The sequence below is a fragment of the Orbicella franksi genome, chromosome 2 (assembly GCF_964199315.1).
Source record: "Orbicella franksi chromosome 2, jaOrbFran1.1, whole genome shotgun sequence".
Lineage (NCBI taxonomy): Eukaryota > Metazoa > Cnidaria > Anthozoa > Scleractinia > Merulinidae > Orbicella > Orbicella franksi.
The window spans coordinates 25,048,685-25,060,123 of record NC_138146.1 but is presented as its reverse complement, the minus strand read 5'-3'; the positions used below and the strand labels follow the sequence as shown (position 1 = coordinate 25,060,123).

The 11,439-nt window shown below is 36.6% G+C and overlaps 3 protein-coding genes across 4 annotated transcripts in view; 1 reads left to right on the top strand and 2 right to left on the bottom strand.

The window, feature by feature from the left end:
* Positions 1 to 949, bottom strand: part of LOC145478862 (uncharacterized) — an 8,746-nt gene extending 7,797 nt beyond the window's left edge. The window contains exon 1 of the mRNA XM_081457045.1: positions 1 to 949. This exon is cut by the window's left edge and continues 208 nt beyond it. The gene's annotated coding sequence lies outside the window, so the exon portion shown is untranslated.
* A 570-nt stretch (positions 950 to 1,519) lies between these two features.
* LOC145478860 (cyclin-dependent kinase 1-like) lies at positions 1,520 to 8,341 on the bottom strand. 2 transcript variants are annotated; one of them, XM_081457042.1, is made up of 7 exons: positions 8,250 to 8,341; positions 6,522 to 6,626; positions 5,087 to 5,364; positions 3,908 to 4,078; positions 2,925 to 3,088; positions 2,439 to 2,580; positions 1,520 to 2,213 (listed from the first exon to the last, which is right to left on the bottom strand). In XM_081457042.1, the coding sequence occupies exons 2-7, from the start codon at positions 6,583 to 6,585 to the stop codon at positions 2,085 to 2,087; spliced, it is 948 nt and encodes a 315-aa protein (XP_081313168.1). In that variant the 5' UTR covers positions 6,586 to 6,626; positions 8,250 to 8,341; the 3' UTR covers positions 1,520 to 2,084. The 2 variants fall into 2 exon arrangements, with proteins under 2 accessions (XP_081313168.1, XP_081313169.1); XM_081457043.1 differs by having other exon boundaries at positions 6,522 to 8,341.
* An 88-nt stretch (positions 8,342 to 8,429) lies between these two features.
* On the top strand, positions 8,430 to 11,418 carry LOC145478861 (oligosaccharyltransferase complex subunit OSTC-like). Its single transcript, XM_081457044.1, has 4 exons — positions 8,430 to 8,628; positions 9,804 to 9,877; positions 10,490 to 10,707; positions 11,276 to 11,418. The coding sequence occupies exons 1-4, from the start codon at positions 8,490 to 8,492 to the stop codon at positions 11,295 to 11,297; spliced, it is 453 nt and encodes a 150-aa protein (XP_081313170.1). The 5' UTR covers positions 8,430 to 8,489; the 3' UTR covers positions 11,298 to 11,418.
* The last annotated feature ends 21 nt before the right edge of the window (positions 11,419 to 11,439 follow it).

Sequence of the window (11,439 nt, the reverse complement as noted above, 5' to 3'; positions counted from 1 at the left end):
AAGGCTTTTTAAAGCCAGTGTTCAAAATAACCGGTTTTCCTTAGCAAAAAACTACTACTAAATACTACTGACTGCCCCTACGGCCTACGGTTGTCTGGAAAACCCGGATAGCGAACAGCGAATAGTCCCGAATAGTGCGAATAGTCTCGAATAGTGCGAATTGTCTCGAATAGAGCGAATAGTAGCGAACAGTAGCGAAAAGTGGAGAATATGCAGACATATGCAGACACCCACACGGCCCACTGTTCGAAACGACAACGGCCGCGTCATGTAAGAGCAGTGAGGCATCCCCGAGTCACGCAACAGCAGAAATCTGTGAAAAGCTGACTACCAATATTTCAAAATGCTTCCGTATTTAGCTAGACACGTCGACACTCAGCTTCCAAGCAGGTAAAAAAACTATTTTGCATAAATATATAATCAGATAAATTATACGATTGTGGTCTTTAAATGGCTCTCAAAGCCGAGCCCACTCATCCTTTGGCATTTTGTTTTCGTAAGGTTGCAAATGCCCCCACTTAGGCCGGACAGCTGGTGCAAACATAATCCCCACTATGGGGTGCAAATGCCCTACCCATGGGATAGCGTCAAAAATATTTTTTCTCCCACGTGAGTGGGGCCGGATCGAGTTTCTAGCGGGTTAAATCTCAGAAAAAGAAATTACATCAACGTAGGGTTTTAATTAAATCCTTTTGATGTTTTCAAAAATAAAGCAGGCTGCAGTTTTTAAAAAGTTAACTGATGCATAATTGCGTTTGACTAAATTGTCAAACGCCCCACCCCCAGGCAGGCCTACAACCTGTCAAATGCCTAGGGGAATGAAGGGGCTTGAAATTGACAGAGCCATAAATTATATTAGCCCAAACCATAAACCTACTTCCAGGGATTTAAGGGGCAGATCTTTGGACGTTTGGAGAAACCTGCAAGGAAAACACTCCGGACATTTGAAAACACTTGAGGAATGTAGAAAACACTCCCCTGCAACTAGTGTTTTCTACATTTCCCTCGTGTTCTCAAATGTCCGTCGTGTTTTATTACAGTGTAATGCACAGCTTAGGCTTCTTTATTTGTTAAATAATCCATCAAATATTTTTGCTTGCACATGATTGGTCTAAACATGTCACATGACCAAATATTCCCCAGTTAAAATTGGGGAATATCAGAGGATATTCCCCAATTTTCAAATCCGCGCATGTTGCAAAAAATTTGAAGGATATATAAACACAATAGCCTGCATTTGGCGCAAAAATATGCTCGGATATTTTTCCTTGGACATTATCATTCTGTTCCTTGAAGCTCACAGTTTTCCTACGCTCTCAGAAAACTGTTCACTTCTCGGAACAGATAATGTCTGAGGACAAATATCTGAGCATATTTCCGCACGAAATGGAGGCTGTTTACTTATTTCCCCACTATTGGAAACAACTGCATGGAACCTCAACCAAAATAACAAACAGAGGAACATATTCCTCCACAGCAACAGCTATTTGAGACACAATAAAGCTGTACACACTTTACATTTTTGTTTATTTGATAACGTTCCACAGTAACTGTAAGCAAATTAAAGAAGATGCAAGTGACAAAAGAAGCATAGGAAAAAAGTTCAAGATAATTAATAATTAATTGTAAGTTGTACTTGACAAATCAACCATAAGCTAACCAGATTTTGAGCTGTTGTAGTCTCGTCAACAAGTTTGTTTTCTCTTTTAAGCAAGATTCAAAATTGTTATGGATTGAAGCTTATTTGAAGAAATGGTAATTGTTTTCTCATGTCTATCATAACATCAAAATAAACTAATTAAACTTGGATAAATTTTGAATTAAGAAAAATATTACAGTTGAAATTATTTTCTGTGCAAATGTTAATTGTAATATATATACAGACAAGTGGCAGCCAAATATGTGAGCGGTCTTGCTGCGGTTACCATAGGTTACTGTAGCAAGTTTCTATGAGGTAATCAAGAGATACATGCATATATAAGGTGAAGAAATGGTGATCATTATTATGTACAATTTGCACAATTTTTATGTAGAATGTATGTGACAAAGTTAAATTCAGAATTAAACTGTTGTAATGTCTTAGTTCACAGGCATCCATTCATTGTCATTTGTTTGGTGGCAGGAAGAGTCGACAGATCCAGGTCATTGAAGTATGGATGATCCAGTGCGGCTTTAGCTGATATCCTTTTGGCAGGATTGTATACAAGCATTTGCTAGATGAAAAATAAAACACTTCATTAGCTACACATCCTCAAAGTAAGAGAATACATTTTAAAGCTGTAAAAGAGACAAAAAAAAAAATAAATTACATTTTATATCTTACAAACACCTATGGCAAACTTGCTTGTTCTTTTACATCTTCTAAGTTCAGCATGCATCTACATTAGTGCAGATTTAAGACTAAAACATTGCCATATACATTATATTTTACAGTGTACCTCTAACAAATCAAGTCCATTGTTGTCCAGTTGAGGAACTGCTTTCCTCAGCCCTTCTCCACTCCATCTTGGAAAGTTTGGTTTATAGTCTGGCAGCTGGGATACTCCTGGCCAAGTCTTCTCTGTTGGGGTACCTAGGATTCTATGAAGTTCATACAGAATAATATACTGTACTTCCTTGTTTTCCAAATGCAAGTGAAATGATTACAAGGCAAGTGTAATGTGTGTCGTCTGCAGTTCTAGAAGTACACTGCATCAAGGCTTAATATAAACCAGATATATTCGTCTTGAGTGAACATACAATACTACTGTACAAAGATGCACAATTCATATATATGCAGGCTACTGTATAAAATATCATGTATTTAAAAAGGTACTAAACTACTTACTCTGAAACAAGACTTTCAACTTAAAGGTTACATATTTACTAAGTGGAATATGTAAAAACTAAAAGCTAAAGAAGGAACTGTTTGATTCTCTACCAACCTAAAAATACGGAAAAGTTGGTCAATTTCTGAATCTCCATGGAACAGTGGTTTCTTTGTAACCATCTCAGCAAATATACATCCTACACTCCAAATGTCCACAGGACAAGCATATCTTTGACATCCTAAGAGAACCTCAGGTGCACGATACCACAGGGTTACGACCTAAAATTATTGAAAATGCTATGGATAAATGTTATTTGTTAAAATTCTGTGGTACTGAGACAGTACATGATGTGGGATAATAATTCTATTACTCTTAGTAAGGTTTTTGCAATCTTTGTTCGAACACTTCAAGGACCTTATAAAAGTATATATTAAGGTGATTCCTCAGAAGTAAAAGTTACCAAACAATTCTTTTGAAACTTTCCCTCTGTTATTTCATCAGTTGATGTTACATTTTGTGCTAGCTGGAAGCAAAGGTTATTATAAAGCAATACTTGATTTGAAACAAATCTTGATAGGCAGAAAGTCTTGGGCACTTGGAACAATGTGATATATAATTTATGGAAAATCACACAATCCTAAATGACACTGACTCAAAATGTTCCTCCAGTCGTTGTTTTAGAGGTCATAAGTTGCATCCTTGAGTAACGGTTTTGTGCACTCTTTTAGCTAATTTGTTTCCTTGTGAAAATATTTTCCTTGATTTTTTTACTCAAAGAGGATAATTTTTACACCAAATTTATGTAATAAAAAATATAGGTCACCATGCTCGTTTGAGAGAAAATGAGCATTTATTTCACTATCGAGCTTAGCTTGAGGGAAATCTCTTAGTTACATTGTTTAAGTGCATGCATTGAGAACACTGCAGAAGACAAATGTATGTCAAGTAGACTACTATTAATTTTTCCAAAGATTTACAGCCAGTTCATATATAGTACAATGTCAATGAGGATACAATGTACACATCAGAGTTGCAGAGTCACTGGCACTTGCTCCCCAATTTGCTAAACATGTTCAGTTTTCTTATCGATTTCTTACCTCATGAGTGTAAGCCCTAACTGGGATTCCAAATGCCCTCCCAAGCCCAAAATCAGCTAACTTGATTAGTCCTTGCTCGTCAATCAACAGGTTCTGGGGTTTCAAATCACGATGCAAAATTCGACGACTATGGCAAAAGTACATGGCATTCGTGATTTGATAGAGGTAGCTCTGTAGAGAAAGCAGCATTGGATAAAGGTAAACAGATACTGAAGAATTCCGAAAGTAACAGCTCCCGTTACTTTCGGATTTAGCAGGCAAAAGGGGCATTACTTTTGGATGGTTGAAAAACATTTGTACATAACAGTCGTTTCAGACAGAGCGGACACGTAACACAAGAAATTAAAAGTTTCACTTATGTATGTTTCCAACTACCCTCAGAAACAAAGCAGACAGTATAAACCAAAAAAGGCCCTAAACCAGTTGGAGCTGTATGGTGAATGTATAATGCGCGCATTATATCGCAATGCAACTGATTACCCTACAGTTTATCATTTGACTCTGCTGCTAGACAAATGCAGCTTATAAATCATAGTTTCAAGAAAAATTTAGTCAAGTTTGAAATAAAATCACAGATAACTTTTCCAGTCAATGTTCAGTCCTGCAGTCAGGTTGTTCTATCCGCATGACCCGCACTTGAGAACAGAGACTTTCTATCTTAGTGACTTCTTCAAAGGGCGACTACTTTTGGGGGGGACTGTTACGTTCAGGGTTCAACAGGAAGGTAAAAAAATTAATGTTACTTTCAGGGAGCTGATATTTTCTGGGGGGAGGGGGGCCATTACTTTCAGAATTCTATGGCACTCTGACAACACAATTATGCTGATGTATAACATTTTGTTGTTCTCTTTTAGAAATAATCAACCACATACTTTTTTACCATTTAAGACATGTGAAACACTACACTGTTTATGAGCATGCATTGTTTGCTTATTTCTAAGCTGCACTGTATATGCCATGCATATGAATTTGCTCCAGAAAGTGTCAATGTCTCTATTCCTCTCCCCCCATCCCCACACAAAAAAAACACACCTCCAACCTCTGTGAAAATTCCATTTCAGCTTTAGATTTACCTTTAAAAGTGTTTTGTCAACTCCAATCAAAATTTCTAATTACTATCTGTTGGGTTAGCATGGACATTTTCTGGAACTGCACAAATTCTAGTAAACAGATGTGTACCTTGACTAACATATGATCTAAAAATCCCCGTGTTGAGTCCAAATGCTTCTTAAGGTCACACATGAGAAACTCAAACACCAAATACAACTTTGCTTCTTCGTGAAGAATGTGCTCTAAACTGACAACATTTGGGTGATCTTTCAGTTCCCTGAGAAGTGAAATTTCTCGTACAGCTGTGCTTGGAATTCCTTCATCTGCTAACTCAAGTCGAATTTTCTTCAAGGCAACCAGCTTGTTGTTCTTCTTGTTGCGGCCTTTGTATACAACACCATAAGTGCCTGGACAAGAGAAAACATGTGAATATTTCAAGGATCAATTTTTATTAAAAATTTCAAAAAATCTACTTTGAGAGTCTTCCACAAAATTTAAGTAACAGTCCATGTAAGAAGGATAGCACCACGCGGCAAGGAATGCCAAAAGGTGCTAACTTTTGCGCAACTTTGCTATTGTTGTATCATATTTCTGATTGGCTCAATCAGCGAAATCTACCAAAACTTCAAGGAGCTGTATATGTATATTTAATTTTATTCGTAATTGATCAGCTATCTTCCTTTCAACAAAATCTCTTCTGAGTCTAAATACCACAGTAATCCTATGTGGGGAACATTGGAAAGTTAGAAGCTTTTATTGTCTTTGTTTATGACTGTTGTGATTGGTTGAATGTTTTAACACAAAGGAAACTACCTTTCAAAATAGAGTTTAAATACATTTTATTTCATAAACCTGCTTTCCATCGATTGATACATTCTTTGTAGGAAAACACAACCATTTCAATGTGGGGAAAGCGTATTGCCGCAGAACAATAGAAAATGCTACAGTTCTTATCTGGATCATTACTTAATAGATAACTTACACAGATCATCAATCATGGTCTGCATTATTTTATCTATAGGAACACCAAATAATTATTATTACTAAATAGCCCATATTAAGTGACAATTCCCATGAATTCTCAGGGTAAACATGTACAATGTTCTCCTATTATGCAAGCAACCAGGTATGTTGATTACTGAAATGTATCCATCATGGGTGATCAAACAATCCTAGTGTCTTGGGAATTTTTGGTGATTGTTCTTCCTGTTCTTGATTCTTCTATATTTTGTGGCCTACTATAGCAAGAGTAGAGACCTTTACATTGGTGTTTTTAGATTCATCCTAAATTATAGGTCATTATTTGGCAAGACAGTCTTGAGGTAAATTGCTAATTCATGGCCCAAGTGTCATATAATGAACTATTTACTAACCTAGAGCTTGCTTGAGCTCTAATAATTCATACTGGTGAATATTGGCCCTCAGTCATTTTTTACGGACCTCACTAGTCTGTACTGCCACACCCTTGGCCAAATATTCCCCAGTATGGACTTTGCGCTTGGTTAGTAAGAAGTGAATATTAATCTAAAAATAAAATACAGATAATTGTAACCTCTTTTGTTACCTTCTCCTATCTTTTCAATCTTAATGAAATCTTCCATCTTCATTTCTTCAACTTTGGAACTCATTCTGGTTTCTTTGTAGTATCTGAAACTGTGTATGGACTTACCTGAAAAAGGTAATAAAAAACAAATTAGAAGACTCCAACAACAACCCTATTTCTGCTGGGAACCATTAGTTTTTATTGTCTTTGAATTTTACCACCACTGTTTGTAACCACACTAACCCACAGCAAGTAAAATAAAGTAGAAAAACGTGAAAGCTTAGGCTCACAAGCACCTTGCAGATGCTTAGGTAGTTTGCTGACCATTTGTCTGTCTGCCAATGAACATGCATAATATGATCTTCAGAAAACATAGTGCTTCCAAATTGTTTTTGCCATTAGTAGTAAAATAAAATATTGACGTGAAAATATGGAAACTAAAGTTCTCTTACATTTCAAATGCATCAATCTCCTGATTTTCTTTATAGTTTGGACTAACATGATTAAGAACAGCGCCACAGATTGTATCCACCATAAATTAAATTTGATATTGAAAAATTGATGAACAATAATAAGCTTACTTCGAAAGGCTGAATGGGCTACAGTAAAAACCCGCATATAAGAACCTAGATTTTTCCAACTTAGCTTAAACCGGTTCTTACAGAAATGGTATTTGGTGGGATTTTAGGCTACTTAGGATTTTAAATAGGTTCTTAATTTGATAGGGGCACCATCGATCAGCACAGATAACTACTACAGGCCACATATGATATGGAATAAGTATAGTGCTGTATGAAATAACCAGTATTGGCAAAGACATGATACGGTTTTCATTTTAGTTCATTCTTTGAATCTTACCGACTGAAACCTAGGCTAAAATTTTTTTCTGTAGTTTTTATCTGTGCCTTCAATTTTGTAAAATAAGAACCTATTGAGAATTTTAGGCTAAATAGGTTCTTACGAAAAGAGGGTTTAAAATGAAAACTTTAGCGTAACAGGTTTTTAAAACTTAGGTTCTTATACACGGGTTTTTACTGTATTCGACTTATTTCTCTGTTGAATCCTCAAATTGATTGCAGCTCATTTATTATCATGTTGATCAATCTATCTCGGTCTGTACTGAATAAGGTATGAACATAATCTGTTCCAGATCTTCGTGTTCGAGCAAATTTTAATTTTGTGCCACTCATCTGCGCGAGGAGTAACATGGCAAGTAAGCTCCTACATAAGTTTACTACTTATCGTAAAAATATTTCACTTTTATTCAGGACTAAGTCCAATACCAAATATAGTTGGTAAATACAGGCTACCATTGAATCTTCCCCTCCACATTCATCGGGCAAGCCATTTGAAATCCGTAATCGGCATACATTCCGGCATGCTTTATTTACGTTCGAACATCTAGCTAGCATTTCATCAAGTAATCTCTAACCTGTAAAGTGGTTGCGGTCTAAAGCGAAATAATCTTCCATTACTTACATATAAATTACGATCTAATGTTCTGAGAATGCGTCAAAAACTCGACAAATCAACGCTGTTGTTCGGTTGGAATTCGCCACACTGACTCAAAGCCAAGAAACGTGTGATAACGGAAAGAAATCAATCTCATTTATCGTTGGTAAAGATAAGTTTTCTAAGTCAAACTCGATCCTCAAGCAATTGGTTAAGTATAAAGTTTCAAAATCGTGAAACACCATAGGCAATAAGTCCTCTTAAAATGAAAAATTCAGTTAAAAATTGTATACAAACCTGAAAGAAGCGTCCGCAAGCTGAAGCCACAATGTGTGATGTCGTGAGGGTTTGCATTTGAAAATAGCGGTGATGATCCATTGACCAATCATGTTGCAGGACCAAACTCCTCCTCAGGTCACCACGGACAGGTTGCTACTCTTATAAAACCCCAGGTTTGATTGGATAGTTGATCACAACGCTGGACCAATCATAATCACTGTAATATATAACTGTGTTCCTTTTCTTTTTGTGTTCAAAATGGAGGCTTTGTATGGAATACCCTTTCACATTTTGGAAGTACCTAACTTAAAACTAAAGAAGCCAGGATGGGTGAAACCTCCCTCAGCTATGGTCGTCTTCGCCTTTGTTCTCTTGTCGTATTTTTTGGTCACTGGAGGTAAGCTCTGGTATTCGATTCCTCATCAATGCCTCATCGCGAGAAGGCTAGAATGGTCTAAAAAATAAAATTCCATGTAGTGATCGAAACAACAAATTCATAAAACATGTCTGGATTCTTCTTATACTTTAAGGCTCGTGGGAAAATCCAACAGTGTTTTTGAAGGTCGTCAAAAGTGCAATCACTAACTTTAGAAGTTCAGTGGATAAAGTTAAATGGATCAGTTGATGCGACTAACATGTCTAGGTTAGCTGGAGATACAAGCTTACGTGGCACTAAGAAAAAGATTAAATGAGCGTTAATATGATTGAGCCCACATCAATGCAGAATATTCCTCTGCAAATTTCTTGTAGTAGTTTCAAAATTAACTAATTAAATGCACATTTAGTGTAAGTAAAATATTTTCTTTTTCACTTTGAAGGATATAAGCTTAATAATAATAACAAATAAAAGTAAAATGCTGATTAACTTGTCGAAATACTCAGGGACTGATTGATTTATAGTCTAAGAGATAAGTTTTTGTAGCTCCCGTTTTTTCTAGGAATTGGGCATGTCATAATGCCTTGTGAATCTGATTATTTGATCCATTCCTTTTGTATTTTTCTGATTGGCTTAATTTGCATTTCATCCTAAAATTTGCAAGTGTAATAATGATAATATAATGATAATGGTAATGGTTTATGAGAAGAGTTTCCACACGAATTGGCCCTCCAGCTGCTGAATACCCACAAATATCTAGTGAGTCACCTTGACTATTCACTGGTTTAACATGATTGTGCTTATGTTGCTCTTGAAAGGGAACATTGTACATTGTGGACTGCAATTCCTAAGAGTGATAATTTTGTCAACTCAACTGTCCCTCATCAATGACTTGCTCATAGAAAACTTGCAGGCAAACAAATTATACTCGCAGATGGTTTATTGCTGGGTTTTGTTGAAGAAGATACAGGCCTAGGTTCCAGTGTTAATTAATATAAATGCGTGGGAGTCTTCTTTAATGTAGCATCTGCCTTTTAGGACAACTTTTACTTTTTCCGAGTCTGAATTTCTGAAGTGTGTGGGACTGTGTACCATACCACATGATTTCTTGTTATTATAGCAATAAACCACCTGCAAATATATTTGATTTGACTGCATGAAGTTTGCAGGGAGTATTGACAAAGTCTACCTTGCAGGTATCATCTATGATGTGATTGTGGAACCACCAAGTGTAGGAAGCACAACAGATGAGTTTGGTCACAGTAAACCAGTAAGTTTTAGTGTAGACACCGACACTGAATAATTTTAATGCAGCACTCATTGGATCCATCTCACTGTTGGTAGGAATATCGATCCTGACATTCACATTTTTAGTGGACAAAGAAGACCCAGTGACAGATACAACTTACCAAATATTAGACTTGTAATAAGCAAGTAACAATATTGTGCCATGGAAATGTAAAGAGAAATTTGACATGATGTTGTCCCAGTAAAGGAGAAGTTCCCAGAAGTTACAAGAAGGGTCCTTGAATGTCGGACAAATTGATCCACTGTGAATGCAGTTTTTCCAGGCTGCTTTGAGTACAAGGTCGAGACCTTGTACTAGGGCACAGGCACTATGTTTGAATTCTGGCGTGGGTACCTGGTAAAGGGTGTGTTCACATTAGTGACCAACAAGAATCATACTTGGACACCATGATTGGGCACCAAGTGTGAACATAGCGTTAGATGCCAAAAGGTTGTTGCACATTTACTTGAGTTCATCTGGTAAAACAAACCAAATGTTTTAAAACATGGCATAATTGAATTTCAATCAGAGCTGCTGCCTGTAGAACATTACTTATAACATAGACATGAAATTTTGTCTCGTTGCTCCTCACAGGTTGCCTTCATGCCATACCGTGTAAATGGTCAGTACATCATGGAGGGTCTGGCATCAAGTTTTCTATTCTCCATGGGTGGACTGGGCTTCATTATCTTGGATAAATCCAATGCTGTTGGCATGTCTAAACTGAACAGATTCCTCTTGCTATTCCTGGGTTTTGTGTGCGTCTTAGTCTCGTTCTTCACATGCAGGGTGTTCATGAGGATGAAACTGCCGTAAGTATTGCATCGTTGTAGTTTTGACCATCCTTTTTACAGCAGAAATTGGCTATAATTTATGGCTACTCAACTACTCTGGGGAGCAAGTTCCTGAAAAGAGAACACTAAATGTAAAAAGTAAGTGAGAGGTGTGATAGGCATGGCGGTTTCTTTTAAGTTTTCAGCAGGAGGACAACTGGTTTTCACAGGCAGGCAAAACTTTTACTTCTAATGTAACGAAAACTTTCCTCTAGATTGTCTGACCAGGTGGGAAAAATAGTCCTCACAACCGGTAAATTTGCCTTGTACCTAACTCTTAATTAATGAAACCACCGTAGATGCAGATGACTTTGTAACAACTTGTAGCTATGGCTTTCATTGTAATAAACTGTGAAGCAGTAAAAGGCCAGACACCATGTCCCAGCGGATGAATTCTGACTTATTTAGGGAGTATTCTAATCTAAGATCATATTAATAATAATTATAAATTTTACATCAGACTAGAAGGGCATGTACTGAATGCTAAGGGAGTTATAGTTTCATAATGTGAAATTTTACTAATAATTTACATGCTTGTTGTTTTCAGGGGCTACATGCAAGTCTATTAAAAGAAAATACCAAGGATCTTTGCCACACTGGACACCAATCAGAAATCACATTTAGTTTAGTTGTTATTCTCTTGTCAAATAAACAATTGTACTAAAAAAGAAGGCTTGTGTACGTTCTTGTGTGTTATTTTTGTCATTCCCG